The sequence below is a fragment of the Tachypleus tridentatus genome, chromosome 3, assembly GCF_004210375.1.
Source record: "Tachypleus tridentatus isolate NWPU-2018 chromosome 3, ASM421037v1, whole genome shotgun sequence".
Taxonomy (NCBI): Eukaryota; Metazoa; Arthropoda; class Merostomata; order Xiphosura; family Limulidae; genus Tachypleus; species Tachypleus tridentatus.
In genome coordinates, this window is record NC_134827.1 from 69,598,681 (window position 1) to 69,615,406 (window position 16,726).

General features: G+C 32.2%; 1 protein-coding gene across 6 annotated transcripts in view; it reads left to right on the forward strand.

Moving 5' to 3' along the window:
- LOC143247096 (laminin subunit beta-1-like) overlaps nucleotides 1-16,726 on the forward strand; it is a 146,278-nt gene that overhangs the window by 64,351 nt on the left and 65,201 nt on the right. For all 6 annotated transcript variants that reach the window (XR_013026369.1, XM_076494551.1, XM_076494550.1 and 3 more), the window contains 6 exons: nucleotides 3,261-3,476; nucleotides 4,288-4,446; nucleotides 5,940-6,060; nucleotides 7,007-7,134; nucleotides 7,658-7,847; nucleotides 13,119-13,262. Coding sequence is in view for 5 of the 6 variants with exons in the window: in XM_076494551.1 (XP_076350666.1) it covers nucleotides 3,261-3,476; nucleotides 4,288-4,446; nucleotides 5,940-6,060; nucleotides 7,007-7,134; nucleotides 7,658-7,847; nucleotides 13,119-13,262 (958 nt within the window). In the remaining variant the exon portion in view is untranslated. The remainder of the gene's footprint in view (nucleotides 1-3,260; nucleotides 3,477-4,287; nucleotides 4,447-5,939; nucleotides 6,061-7,006; nucleotides 7,135-7,657; nucleotides 7,848-13,118; nucleotides 13,263-16,726) is intronic.

The following is a 16,726-nucleotide window of genomic DNA, read 5'->3' on the forward strand; positions in this document are numbered from 1 at the left end:
CCATTCCTATTTATACAAATAGGAATTTCCTATTTCCTCAGTTTTACTTTTTTGAATATTACTAATTTTACTTTTTACCAGATGTTTAGCACAGATAGCCCAGTTGCTTTGTGCCATAAAACACCAAACCAACCAAACAACTGATTTGGGTATCTAAGCAGTACTCAAATTGCACTATTTATACTGACTCACTTAGTTCTCTACTGGCCCTGAAATCTCTTCATATTAGTTCAAAACCTGTTCTCTCTGATATTTAAAACTGACTGCCCTTTTTCTCTTTAACATCTACTTCTATCTAGTTTTTCTGGATACTGGGCCACGTTGGTATTCGTGAGAACAAGCTTGCCAACACCGCAGCTAAATCTATCTATTATTACTTTTATTACTTTACTTTTCTGAAAAGGACCTTAACATTAAGTAACTCAACCAGGACTGAAAAGGCCAACTTCAGGTGATTAATGGTGGTTTTTGAACTTAACTGTTAATCTTCCTTACGAGTTAGGATAATTACAATTATGATACAGAAAGTTCTTTACAACTTGTATAATTGTAGTTTTTATCTTACCACTGTAGACTAGATGTAAAAATTGGTTTTAATACAATTTATGTTTTTTTTAATTCAAAAATTAAACTTTGTTTTGTTTTATTTCAAATTCCTTTTTTGAATATTACTAATTTTACTTTTTACCAGATGTTTGGTGCAGATAGCCTAGTTGCTTTGTGCCATAAAACACCAAACCAACCAAACAACTGATTTGGGTATCTGTTTCTTCCTCATATTCTGGATCTTATACCTATTATCATACTTCACTCTTCAGTGAGACTGTGACTAGGTAGATTTTCCTAGCAGTATATTAGCTTCATTCATATGCCCATTCCAGTGGAGTATGAGAGACCTTACCACTTTCCAGTTCCTAGCCTCTTGTGTGGTTGATTATGAAAGCATTCTCTGGAATTAATAATAATGTACTATTCAAATAATGATAAAACTATTCAGTTGAGAGTTTGGTGGTGGTGTGCTGCTGGTGTAAATGACAAAATGTCCTTCAGGTAGATACTCCATCTCGGTATGGGTTTATCCAAGGGGATCTTGTAGCTTTAGAGTGAGCAGGCAAAAATTGCATTTCACCTCTTCAATTGCAATCTCTCACTCTACCTCTGCACGGAAATCAGTTCCCAGTGGTTGGGTTTTGAATTCAGAGCTGAACTAATCAACATAGGTCTTCACATATGTATTACAAATGTCTCTTTTTCTCATTCAGTTATACTCTTGTTCTCTCTGCCCTTGTTGTGAGTCATGATGGCTTAATTTGATTTTTCCTCTTACACTATGCCTTAATGATTTTTTTATTCCAATTCTTATTTTACTAGGAATGGTTCCTATTCTTGTGGGAGGTAGTCTGCTTTTCAGAGACACCTTTACTATACCAATGGTATGTATGTTGTGATGTCAGATCAGTTGAAAATTTATCATGTTGTTGTTATGTATCCCATTCATAGGTAGGGAAGGGGGAAGATCTGGATTCCTTCTAGTCTGCTGAACTTGAGGTGGAGATGGTATGATCCTCTTTCCTACTCCCACATCTACATCTGTTCAGAATGGCTGGGTTTTGGTTTGTAGTTGATTTGCTACTGGATTAGTTGCCTTTCCTACCACATGTCAACCATCAAACCATGTGTCAAAACTCAAACACTGGGAACAGTGGTTAACATATCAACAGTAATATGTTCATCCTACCTTGTGCAGATATCAATCAGTTCCTGGAGGTTGGGTTTTGGATTCATTTGACTTGTTGTGTACAGTCCATTGTGCCCTTGTCACTCTAGACCTAGAGGTACATCCTTTAACTCTCATTCACACTGATGTACTCTGTGGGATTGAGATTCCAGTATCCTGTGGTTGGATCCATATCTTTTTTTGGTTGCTAGCTGAAGAAGGATTATTTTCTCATTTGCCCTCCATCAGTTCCATGTGGTATTCTATCTTTTTGTGAGAAGAGGAAAGACATCAAAAATTAACATTTTCCTAAATTGAAAATGTATTTCAGAACTTACATTTCCCACCCATCTTACCCCCTTATGGTGTTTTAGTTTACCTGGTCATGGCCAATCTCAAAGTGATAAACAGTTGCATTATTAGAGAGGGTGCTAGTTATGATAAGGGTAGTGTAGTACTCCTGTTGGTGGAGGATTACTTCATGATCATTTGCTTATAAATATGCAGAAAGAAGTGGGGGTTACAAGGCTAATGGCAAACAAAACATTTGCACTGACAGAGAGCAGTACTAATCAAGAAATTTTTTTATAAGTGGAGGTATGTATTTGGAAATACATTTTTAGCATAAGAGAATGTTAACTTTCTCTGATGTTACTCAGAATAAAATATTATAATGTGAATGTTTATTAAAGTAATAAATTTTCTGGTTCTTAAGAAACGTAATAACTTCAGTAACTATTTTGATAGGAAATTGTATAATGTTGCTATCAGTACGTCAACAATGATTCTGACAGAAAGTTGTTTTGTTTTCTTGTTTTTGAAGGACCAAAAACTCATAAATTGTTTGGTGTAGTAGATGCATCAGTACATACATGACCAGAACCACTATCAGTTTTGTTTTCGATAAAATAATTACAATGTGGGACTATGACAGGTGTACTGCAAGTGATCAAAGACATCTCATTACTTGTGTAATCCACATGATTTATTCCAGGTCAATAAACATAAACTTGTAAATTTTCAGTCTGCATGCACCACTTAGCAATGAGATGCATTTAGAACAAATGCAAAATTCTTTCTTGAATGACAGTGATATATAAATATATAAGGAAATATTTATTGATCATTTTTATATTTATTACAGAAATAATGCAATTGTATAGCCTAGCAGGAATATTGAGGAATATGAATGTTTATTTAAAAAACGTTGTGTCAAAACCTGTTTTATGCTTACTGTTTTATAAAAGCTCATGTTTTACATATCGTAATATGTTTTCAGTGTTATTCTTGTTAACACAGGTTGTTAATCAAATATTAACCTAACAAAACCTGCTAAATACTTTCATACTTTACTCCTTCAACATAGGCTGTATGTGTAATTTTGTGATACACTCTTCTAGCATGTTCTTAAATATCACACTTACTCTTAGAACAGATTATATCAATTCTTTAGTATCAATAGAACTAAACATTTTTAAAGGTTATTAAAAAAACACAGTTTAACTTTTTAAGGTTGAATAATTTATAATATTTTCTTCAATAGCCAGAGCATTGGGGATTGAGTTCTTTTGAAGATGGATGTAAACCATGTGAGTGTGATCTTGGAGGCTCTTATGATAATAACTGTGATGTTGTGACAGGCCATTGCCACTGTAGACCTCACATAGATGGGCGTACATGTGATCGACCCAAATCTGGGTATTTTGTTGGTAACCTGGATTACATGATTTATGAAGCAGAATTTGATAAAGATTGTTCAGTAAGTACTGACTTCTATACAGACAGTAATTACTTTCACATGAAGAATAATATTTAATAAGAATGCATTGTGCAACCACATGTATAGTAAGTAGGGTGGGTAAGCAGTTCCTGTATTAGGGGTTGAAGAAGCAGGAAGTATCCCTGGGACCACAAATCACACCATAGTACTAGATAAATGAAGGTTTATTTTATCTTGTTTAAAAAATATTGTGATAATTATTTTTAAACAAAATCAGATACATTACGCAAGTGTCATTGCGATGAGAACTTTAAATGTAATTACTAGATACATATCTTAAGTCTTGATCTATGCAAGTAGCTTGTTTTGATCAGTAGTTATTACTGATTACTTAAACAAAGACATTTAGTTAAAATACTATATATAAGTGTGAAGACTATCACAATACCAGTCTTTTAAGTATCCATTATTTGTTAACATTGGTTTTCTAAAATTGAAATACATTAAGATCAAAATTTTACCATCGAGGCAGGAGGACCATAAATTTCAATTTGTCCATGTCTCCAAATTTTTATTTTCAACCCTGCAAATATTTACTTACGTATTGCCAAAGAATAATATGTGGACAGTTACCTAATAATGTAAGGAACAATCACTATACAGTAAATTTTATTGTATTAAAGAAATAATTTGGAGGCAGTATTTAAATTCATATTTTTTATTGATATACAAGATATTATATATTGTTAGTAATTTTTTTTTTTTTAAACATGGTTACTCTTTTACCATATAATAATACTTTTCATCAAATTCTAATGTGATGAGAAAAATATTTCTTAATTTATTGTAGCATTGCCAAGTTGTGGTTCATGGACAAAGTGGTGACAGAGAAACCACATGGACTGGATTAGGATTTATGAGAGCTTATGAAGGATCAGAACTGGTGTTTGATGTCACAGATGTTCCTGAATCTTTGGAATATGACATTGTTATCAGATATGAACCACAGGTAATGTAATAAAAAGAGGATTTGGTTATATAATATGAAAAAGGAAGATCTGAAAGTGCTCAGAATTTTGGTTTTTCACTTCATTGTATTTTTGACTTTTTTTAATGTTGTAGCTTTAACATATGCTTTAAAATGTTTTTAACTTTTTTAGCACGGGATTGGTCCTTGGAATAGACCTCATAACCATTTTGTGCTTGTTATAGTTTTCATGCTATTAATTTTAAAGTAGTAAGCATATGTTCACAAAATTTGGCAAATTATCAGTAAACTTTACAAGGCTTTGACACTCAAAATGTCAGAATTTTTTTATTGTTTGTCAAGCAATATTTTTCTCATGCATTTAATTTTTGTATGTTATCTATCCAACCTGCAAAATAATTTTCATTTTAAAATTAAAAATACTTTTATGCATCAGAAATTTTTCAGATTTCTCCTGCAAAGTCTTTATAATGGTCAGATGGTTTTATTAGACATTTCATAAGAGAAAAAACAACTTATTTTAATAAGAAATCTCAACAAATAGAAAAGATAAAAGGTTTTTATTTTATATTCTATTAATAGCTTATCAACATCAGTAATTTGAGTTCCTAATTCATACAAAACTATTACTTTGTATTTTAACATCCAAACATCTAATTTGAGCCAATGCTGCATTTATAGGTATGTTTGTTTAATATGTATTTTTAAATTAAGAAATTAAATAATGTACAATATGAAAATTTGAATTACACTCTACAATTTCATATCAAACTTAAGGAGATAAATTCATAAAATAGTTGTTCAATAAAAGTTTGAACAAATGCAATGGCATAGCCTTTGACCCATCAGGAAAGAGTTAAACTGTATAAACATTTTCAACTTGTGTACTGAATTAACTCTGACCAAATTCTCCCAAACCCTAACTGTACTAACTTCCACTTGGTTTATAGCTATATGACTTGGTAAAGTGATCCTAAACAAACTATCACAAATCTTCACTGTACAAACTGCTAGTGGGTTTCTATATTACTTAGTCAAGTGATCCTCAACAAACTGTCACAAACCCTCATTGATCAAACTTCCTATAGGTTTCTATTTTACTTAGTCATGTGATTCTCAACAAATTGCCTGTGGTATTCATTTTAATACTTTAAACCCAAGTTAACACTGGTAGTATATAGCCACAATTCCCTATTTACCCACTGAATGGTGACACCAAATGTTTGACAGTACTCAACAGTGCTTCATGATTCAGTGAAAAGACAAAAATTAAGAAAAATTAAAATTTTGTAAGGTATGATGATAATTATTAGGAAATCCTGAAAATAATTCCAGTAGAACAGAACATGTGAAAAATTATGGGATTAAAGAGCTGAAATGGTCAGCAGCATGTTTTTAATACAAGTGTTTAGAAATAGGATTTTTTAAGTGTAACAAAACTTCCTTCAAGGTTTCTATTAACAGGTTTGCTTATTGACAAATTCTGCTCATAAAAGTGTATGTGTTTCGTTTAGCTACCTGGTAAATGGGAAGAAGCAAAAGTTGTAATCAAGAGACCTGGACCGGTGGATCCTACAGGTCCTTGTGCCAATACCATTCCTCAGGATGACATAAAAACTGGGACATTATTATCTGGTAAAAAAGCAGATGTATTTATATTTAATTTTCAGACATTTTATGTTCTAAGTTTAAAACCTTATAACAAGAGAGTTGTCATTCATTAATAACAGTGGTTTAATTGACTTGATTTATATGCTAGAGGAGTTTGGCACAGCTGAAGATCTCTTCCCATTAATTGAGTCATGGTGACATCCTACCAATCGCAAAAAGGCGCAGTCATTTTAACTTTAATTTATCAATCTGTATCTTCTTTACAAAACAAGTTACCTAGTGTAAATAAGGTGATTTTGATAATGTTACTTCTACTATTATAATACACCTGGGATGTTTGGTACAGGCTTTCCTCCTTCTAGTATCTTCCTCATGGTTCTCTCAGTAGTAATGTTCACTTTTCAATCTGTGAACTGATTTAGGCCATAAGAATAATAATGAGATCAGAAAAAAATATATCTTTATTCAACTAAAATACATCAGGAATGATGGTGTCAAATAACATACTTGATTAATAGTTTAAGCACCATCTGCCATTTTAGAGTATAAGATAACTTAATGTTATGTTATTACAATATGTATAAAAGAATAATTACAAAACATTCTCAAAAATCTGTATTTTAATTACGTTTTATAAGATGCAAAGGAAATCTAGCAAGCCAGAATTCCTGCGTTTGTTATACATTACAAATTGTTTTTATTATTAGACATTGAATATTATTTAAATATTTAATGAGAAAAAAGCATTGCATCAATTTTAATCAGCAATACTGTGATAGAACAGATGATCACTTATGTTTGCAGGTATTTTTTTAATTTATAAGTACTGATGTTTTTTTCTGGTAAAATGGTTGTTGCTGTTATAAATCAACAAAATTTTCAAAATAGAAGGATGTTTGATGATGTTGTGAAAAACAAGTATCTAGAAATTGTGTGACATAGTTATTTCTTTATGTATTTATTATTACAGAAGACAGATTTGTTGTTTTGCGTCCAACTGCATGCCTTGAGAAGGGACTGAATTATAAAATGCACATTGAATTTAAACACTACAAGAAAGAAACTGACATTCCTACAGCCACTATCTTAGTAGATTCTGTAAGTAAATAAAGAATTTAATCTGCAACTTCTAGAATTAACTTTAATGTTCAGGTAGGGTATGAATTTATTTTTCAAATGAACTCCAAAAATTGATTTGTCTTAACACCCAAAAAAACAATTTAGTGTTCTTTGTTTGCTAGCTTTTTGGGCCATGATGTGTGAAGTATTTTTTGTCTTAATAAGCAGTTTAATGTAGAGTTCTCAATCACATCTTTGATTTGGTGTATTTTAGTAACTTATTGAGCATGTTAATTTCATATTCTTTCAGTTCTAAGTATTTCAAAAGAAAGTGGTGAAAATTTGTATTTCACATTTATTATGCTAAGTATCATAAGTGTATTTGAATACTATACTATATATATATGCTTTATAAGAAAAGGCTATAAAAAAACAAACAAACAACTTTAACTGAAAAACATAAATTTGTTTATTTTCTACATGAAATAGTAGATTTGTTATCAATAATAATCCATTTTTTTGTATAGGAAGTGCCTTCATAAACATCTGTTTTCATTCCTAGATTGCACTTATACCTCGCATTGACAATATTCCATTCTTCAAAGGTTCTCAAGTAGGTGAATCCCGCCATCAAGAGTTTGAACACTTCTATTGTAGACAGGCATTTTTTAAAGTGGTTCGACCTGTTTTAACAGATATTTGTAAAAAATATTTGTTCAGCATTGGCTCCTATGTATTTGGTGGAGGAAGAGGTGAGTTGTAGTTGTGAAGAGACAGGAATATAGATAAATAGCTATAAGTCTCTTTAGGGTTTACTGTGATTACTGTTAAAAATTTATTTTTACAAAAGATATGTACCCACTCTTACATTACAGCTAATACTCGATTGTTAGTTTTTTTTCATTTACCCATCTGAGCATTGGTTTGATTTTTCTTCTTGGTTGCTCCAGTCTTTTATTTCATATGTATTTGTCCTTGGCAAAATATATCACATGACATTCTCCACCTACATCAGTGCACCCTCTATCCTGGTATTTTATATAAGTGTCTCTTTTAGGTAATATTGTCTCTCTATCTAGAACAGAATATTCACTATTAGGTTTTTCTGTACTACAACTACTGAAGATACTTTGAACATTCCTTGTGTCACCTGTTTGAGTTTCATATTAAAAAAAGAAAAGAAAATACTTATCATTTGGCAAGGCTGACACATGACATAAATTTCTGGATTCATACATCTGGCACTAAGACAGTTCAGGTCTCTCCTTTGATATCTAGCTTTAGTCAAGAATCTTAGGGGAGGTGTGTGTGTGTGTGTTACTCTCAGTTGAGACTGTCATAACCTTATCCATAGTGATATGGAGACATACAATCGGTCAAGCTTTGAGTCTGAATTTGTGAGAAATCCTGGACATGTTGGAGAGAAATTATATTTGTTTTTTCCAGCATCTTCCTTTGCTCGGTACACTTCTCATGAGGCCAGTTTGGATTAGGCACCTCCAGTTCCTTTTCTTCGGTTAGTAATTGAGTATGTGATGTTTTGGATCTTTCCAACATTGCATTTTTTAATCTATTTCTTCTTTGATGGTGGAAAAGTCTGAGGATGAGTACTTAGTTCTCCCTCTATTCTCTGATATTGCAGTTTGTGTAGGAATGTTTACTGCTCACTTATATGAAGGAGCAGTTATGTTTTGTCTACCATGTTTGTCAGAACAATATACTTTACTTTACCACTGTCAAGTGGAAGCATATTTAGACTCTCGGAAAATAAATTCGCTCCTTGAAATGTGATGTTCAAGAGCAAAGTCTGTGGTCAACTAGAATAAATCACAATTTTGCAATATTCTTCTGATTCTATCTGCAGTGCTTGTTGAAATATTCATCATTCCCACACTTTTTTTTTAGAAGTCTCTCATAATTGCAATATCAGTTTGATGATGAATTGGAACTATTGTTAGGATTCATCTTGATTTGATTGTCAGCTTCTGCATTTTCACAAGTCTTCTGGCTGATATGTTGTTGGTATTTATTGGGTAGAGATGTGTTGTTGGAGGGTGTTTATTTACCTGCTATTAATCTCTGGTAGGTAGAGCACAGATAGCCCATTGTATTCTTTGTGCTTAACTTCAAACAAATCAAAATTTTTGGTTTGCAGTTCTTTCTGGTTTCCTAAAGATGTTTTGGGTCTTTTGTCCCAAATGGGCATTTCAGTTGCTTAACTACAAAGGTGTTTAATACTCCTTCTTAACATCTGTTTGAGCCCTTAGCCTCATGTAACAGGTAACACCTTTCTCTTGAGGTTCACATTTTGTTGCTGTTGGTCCACTGACCTTATTGTACTGAGTTGTTTTCATTGCACATGCACAGGGCACTTTTTAATTTTACTTACATTCTAGTATATCAAGACAGGTTTTTCTTACCTCAGATTTTGGCAGTCAGAGAAGGAGATAAATTCTTTTCACCAATTCATTCAACCACTAGTTCTTACGTGTCTGAGAGGTCAAATCCTGAATGTTTGTTTTGTCCAGTGAGGGCCTTGAAGTGTGTTTTCCACAATAAAGCTTTTAGAGATGCTAGACAATGGTTTTTTTTTTTTCATTTTGACTCTTCACTTACCTTGACAGTATGAGTACAAAGTTTGATCATTATTTTTTATTTTTTGCTCTGTTTGGAGGTGAGGGGAGTTTGGAGTGACATCTCATAATATTTGTCACATTTTTAAGTCCTCAGCAGCCTAGTTGAATTGACTGCTGGAGGACATTTTTTGGGATGATATGTACACCTCCTCCAAACTTTTCATCTCATATTATTTGGAAGAATGGCAGTATCTTCCTTCCTCTGAGGGTTTCTTATTACTCCCTTCAGCTTTATGAGTTACATCTACTAGAGTATAAAGAAGAACAAGTATTTTCATTACTAATCTTGTCTCTTATTTCCTTACCAGGGTCCCTTACCTCTTTTTCACAGGATTCCATTCTTTAGGGAGTGTTGCCTAGTCGTATGTTCTTTTATCACAACAAGTCTGCACTAACAATCAATAGCACAGTATACTTCATCTAGGTTACAACAGGCTCTCTAGAAGTGAGGTGTTCATAATATTACCTAGAAGCAGACCAGGTGGTATTACTGTACTGTGCTGAACTGCCACTAATGGATTATCTTGAGTAAAACAATTTTGGACAACCAGTGGATCTCATAAATCAGCATCAGTTTGCTTTTAAAAATTTAGTAAACTTGGTTCACCTATTACATTGTTTCCAGAGCAGTGTTCCTCATGACTCCTTACTGTACTTTACCTCACTCCCTGTATTTTACTAGTACAGTTGTGGAGTCTTTACCAGTCACAATTTTTAAGAAAAAGGGTGAAATGTGGGGTCCTCCTGCACAGAACCCTAAATACTTATTCTTTTTAACGTTGGTAGGAGTGGCACAAGCCTGCTTGTAATACCACTTCAGATTTGATGCTAAACTATGTTGTTGAGTTGAGTGAGATTCTTTTTTATTGAGTACATTGTTCGTGGAAGAGAGTCTATTGTCTTTTCTTATTACTAAATAGCTACAGATTGGAATCCACTCAAATTAAACAAGATCTGACATAACCTTTGGCTTGGCTCCAACCTAGGCTGAGGTCCCTTTGTTTTGGATATTGAACCACAATATTGTGGTTCAAATGCCCTAGCCACCAATGTGAAACATATAAACAGTGTTGAAAGTGAACCCCGTTGGCATCAATACAGGCTTGGATCCTTCTTATTTTGTTTCTAAACACTGCTCTCAGTTGCTGGCTTGATTTTGTAATCACAAAACTGCACAGTGACTTTCTGAACACCCTGTACTTACCTCCTTCTCACATTTTCCTACCTTTCCTCTCCACTAGAGCTGGTGTTAGAAACTGCAAGTTGGATTAATTTTGAAAAAGTGGCAATATAATCTGAAGAAGGTGCTTATATACAGTACCAGGATAGATGGTACATTGAGAGTGTCACAAGACAGATATTTTCAAGTGGGGAATAAAAAACTGGAGTGAGAAAGAAAAAAAAAATCAGACCAATGCTCAAATGGGCAAAGGAAAAGAAACTTTAACAGTTGATTGATACTTGTAGTATAAAAGTAGGTAAGTATTACTGAAAATAAATTTTCAATTTAAGGAAGTGTTAACATTAATTACAGGTGTGTTCTATAGTTTGAAAAAAAGCATATCAAACAAAATACAGAAGACTTCTAGTGATTTAATCAAGAATTATTGATAGAATTCCTAAACTCAAATTTAATCAATATTTTCTACTTCAGAATAAATAAACCTGCCATTATTCACATATATAAAAAAAACTTAAGGGATGAAAACATACTGAATTACCTTCTTAAAGAAAATTCCAAATTGTCATCATGTTCTCACTTGACACGGTATCTCTACTCCATTCCTTGTGTTTGATGTCTATTGCTGTGTGACATTTTCAAAGCAACTACGACTCTACGTATTTGTTGGACCAAAGTTTGAAAGGGGTTGTCTAACAAGTTTTATAAACAAAAGTGTCAAAACAGTTTTTGCGATCAGTGAAGCTCTGGTTGGGATGATAGTAAAATTCATCTGTGAAATTCATCTTTATCAACCAAGCCATCTTCACTATCAAGCAACCTAGTTTCAATGATTTTTTCAAGGTTCTGTAAAAAGCTTTTGGATTAATCAGATGATCTTTTTTGTAATCTTTGTTATGAAGTGAAACTCCCCCAATGTGAAGATGATTTTCTATAGGTTTGGCAGCATTTTTATAATATGAGTTTGAAGTAATTTGTCTTTCTTCAGAAATTTGTATAAGAGCTTTTATCTTTTGAGCTGCTTTGTACAAGTCTGTATTGTGTTTATGTAAGTCAACTCAGCTCTTGGAGAACATGATACCTTAATCCCAGATCCACTTGCAGTGAAAATCACAAGCACATTGTTCTTTTTTGTGCAAAACCTTGACACATGTAGGCTGCCTCCTGTACTTTTGGTTCAAAACCCTCGCACACAAGGTTTGCACCCTATACTTTCTGTTCAGTACTCTCTTCTCTTTTTTTTTTAATGCAAATATTTTTAATATTGTAAAATTTAAGAAGTAGAACTGAAAAGTAGTTATGTTTATTTTATTATGAGTATTGAGAATTTTGGAAAAAATTTTTCACTTTTGATTGGCTGTTATTCAGCATATTAAATGTTATTCAAAATCAACACCTTTCAGTTTTAGATTTTAAGTGTTATTTCAGTGTATGTGTTTAACTTTGGAGCTCACTTGACCCTCCATTATGTATTTGGTGCTGTATTATAGTTGATTTTCATTTACAGTCTTTGGGACACTATATGAAACCCTTTCTTAACCTTTTATAATTGAAGTTAGAGGTGTGAGGAAAATTTAATCTTCAAAAAAGACATTCATCTGTCTACAATTTTGAATTTATGCTCACTATATTATATTCTGCAAATATCACTATTAAATTCTCCAGGTTGAACTTACTAGAAAATAATAACAAAATAGTAGATAATTTTCTCACAAAAAACATTTAAAAATTTGTTTATAGATAAGCTTTCCTGTGTAGTAAAACACATTACTTTTCTTGATTGTCAAAATATCCTTTGTGCAAACCAGATGAGAAATGTTCCACTCCAGTGACATTGTTTATCATAGATTCTCATCATTTATGGTTTACACAGCCATTATCTAATGTTCAAGAACTCCTCATAGCTTATGGCTTATACTACCATTAACTAGTGGTCAAAACCTACTCAAAACTTATGGTTTATACTGCCATCATCTAGTGGTCAAAATTTTCTGATAACTTCAGCTTTGAGCAACTATTACCTTGCTGTCAAAAATCCCATAAGTTGGGGTTTGTTATCATGTAACCCATCTGAATTATTTACTGGTTTGTAACTTCTGACAGTGTGGATTCTGCCTAAAGGTAATGTTCATGTGATGCAACTTGTTCATTTACTTCTTAGTAACCTCTGTTGATGTATATTTCACCAAAGTTATTGTACATTACAGAATGTTCTTGTAACCCAAGTGGATCACTTAGTAGTATATGTGAACAACTAGGAGGTCAATGTAAGTGCAAGAAACATGTTATGGGCCGAAGATGTGACTGTTGTGCTCCAGAAAGCTATGGATTTGGACCTGCTGGATGCAGGGGTAAGTTTCTTCTGCTGTATTGCTGTTTTTGATTTTATGTTTTTAATAAACTGTTGTCATGCTTCTTTATCTAAATGCTTAGCTGTGTACCTGATATTTTTAAGTAATTCTGCATTCTGTTCATGATCTTTGTGTGTATAATAAATTCAAAACAGTATCATATCTATGAGATGTAGAAAATATTCTGAGATTTATTAGACTGAAAATTAAATCATTTATAGAGGTATAGAAAGCTAAATTGAATGGATTGAAATTCTTGCAAACAGAAAAAAATTGGTACTGAGAAGTTTCTTTTAAATCAGAACTTTGGACTAAAGGAGTTTAAGTTCTGGTAATTCAAATATTTTGACTGAAGAAGTATAGATTTTTTTGTTTAAAGTTTAAGATTTGTACTGACCATTAATTAAAATTAAATAACTCTCTGTTCAGTGTCCAGTCTGCATATCAGGGAGACATTTAAAGTGGGTTGATTCTAAAATAAAGCTATCTAGATAGCTGCTTTTCTTTGGTCATCGTCAGGCTCATAAAGAAAGAAAAAGGTAACTGACTGATAGCTGACCACATGTTTGAAGGGGGTTGTGTAACTGAGTGTAGGAATGTAGAGGGCATGCTTAGATGTTTGATTATATTTTTTTCTTTCTTTATGAACCTGATGATGACCGAAGAAGGTCGAAACGTTGTTCGCTCCTCTGGATAAAAAAGTTTCTCAACCCAATCCAGCCATTTTTTACATATATATTTTTCTCTACAAGTGGGTTTTTTGTCATCACAAATTATTTGCTGCTCTCCTTTTCTTAATTTTTAGACTTTAACTCTTTACACTATCTAGAATTTGAATATCCCAACAGCATGCCTGAATTCATGCTAGTTTCCAGGCTGTGAGGGAATAAAACTCATGTTCAATTCTAAAATCTCACACAAAATAGTTAACATAAGGCCTGGATCCTAAGCTCTATCAAGCCATTTTCTCCATTTTATTTATACTTTGTAGAGGGTGTGAATGAAGAGGAAAGATGTTGAAAAATCAGACTTATACAGATTGGGTTAAATAACGCAATAGTAACTAGATAAAATAATTTTCGTAAATAAGACTGAAAGTTTTAACTTAGAATTTAGTGGTGTAAATTTGACAACTACTTTAAAATAGGCTTAGTACATGTAATGGTGCTTTAGGCTTAGATATATTTCAACTTACTGGTAAATCATAAACCAGGGTAGATACATTGTTTTATTAAATAAATGCAATCTAAATACTTGTTTACTGTTTCTTTTCTTGTTGTTTCAAATTCAGCTTATAATGTTATAACTTATAGATAGGTTATAAATCAGGCTAAATACATTTTATTATTAACACTAAGTATATTGTTATTTCTAATAAATTAAATTCTAAGTTCTGTATAACTAAAGATGAACTTTAGTATGAAAACAAAGTAGTGATAAAAATAATATTGTTTCTTAAACGTTAAGATTAACAGGAACAATGTTAACAATAGGCTACTGGTATTTGGTATTAAGTATTTATTTTCAAACTATAAGTATAAATACAGTGGTTTAAGACTGGTATAGAAGTAAAGCATTTTCAGTCTGTTAGTTGTAATGAGTGAAATGAGTGTGTTTTATATGTGAACTTACGACTAGAATGTACTTTAAGAAAGCTAGTAATGAAGATGTGCAATTTTTAATATGAGTTTGTTAGTTAGAGGAAAAGTTGAAGGTTATCCTATTCAAAGTAGGATCAATAGATAAAGAGAAGTATAGATTGTGGGAAATGGCAGCAGTATTTCAGGAGGAGCTTAAGCATTTACATGTAAGAGATACATCAGCTAACAATAACAGTAACTTTCATGAAGCTAAAAAATATATATACTATTAGAATAAAAAGTAGTGAATTTAGTTAAAGTGAAAATTTCAGCCCTTAGCTTCTGCAGATAAGGAACAATAAGTTTATAAGGAAAAAAAAAATCAGATAGGTACAAGTGGAGGATATAACTTATGGAGCAGGAGATATAATAAAGGGATTTATCTGAGTTGTGGTTTTTGTGGTGCATGTAGAGAAAGGTAGGGCAGAAGGGCTAATTAATAAGTACAAAGGGTTGATAAAGGCTTTAAAGAAAAAGGCCATAACTTAATTTTATCAGGGTTTCTGCCTAAAATTAACTGTAGGCTATTAGAGCTAAATGCTAGGCTTAGGTTAGTAAATAGAATAGGGGCTAGCTTATTTGCTATTAACTCATCTGTAAGGGAAGTTTTAAACTAGTATTAGACAATGATGAAGGCCAGGAAAAACTAAATACAAAAAGAATAAGAGGCAGCAGAGAAAAGTGTAACATAGGAAATCAGTACAAATATGGTTATAAGGTAGGTTTAATTGTTACTATAGTAACACTAGAAGTAAATAAAATAGATGACTTTAGAGCATGAATAACAAGGAAGGATTTTGATGTAATTTGAATAACTGAAACATAAATGGTTTTGGAGACAGAGTTTCTTTAAAATACAGTGTTATAGGCTATTTAATAGGGATGCAATACTAAAGAGGATGGGAGGAGGAGCTTTCTGTGTAAAATATGAGTTTCATCCTATTGAAGATGTTAAAGGTAACAACAAAGAAATTAAACCTATTTGGGTTTCTATTAGTTGATATAAAGAGCAAAAGCTTTTAGTGGGAATTCCTTACATACCACCAAATAATTTGAAAAAATAAGTGAGAAACTGTGTGATAATATTAAGATTTCACCTGTTAATGAAGTCATAATTATTGATGATTTTAATTCCAGGCATATAGATTGGGAAATGCTAGAGTCAAACCATGAAGGAGAAAGGTATTAGGAAACTGTTCAGGGTGGTTTCTTTAAACAATTAGCCAAGGAATCTACTAGAAACATTTTTTTTTTAGATTTATTGTTAAATTCAAATACAGGAATGATTGAGAAGATAGAAATTGGGGGGCATCTGGATGCAAATGATCATTACTTTGTGATGTTTGATGCATTGCTGCATATTAAAATTAGGAATAATGATATTTTGGTTACAAATTTCAAAAAAGAAAATTTTGAAAGAATGTATCAAGAATTATCTGTTGTTAAATTGCAGCTGAGTTATTTAGAGTCACTGATCAGACATGGAAAATTTTTAAAGATAAAGTTTTAAGTATTTGAGGTATACGTTTTCCTTACAGAAAGAAAAGTGTAGCTTAAAGTAAAAAAAACAGGTTGGATCACAGAGTTTAAGAAATAAAATTAAAGAAAAGCATAATAAAATTAAGAAAGTTAAATTGACTGGTATGACAGGAGGTGTAGAAAATTACAAGATGTAAAAGATGGGTGAAACAAGAAACTAGGACATTGAAAAGGATGTATGAAAAAAGATTGGGTGAAAATGTAAGCATCAACAGTAAGGGTTTCTTTAAATACATTAAAGGCAAACAAAATCTTAAAATAAGGGTAGGAGCCTTGAGGATGATA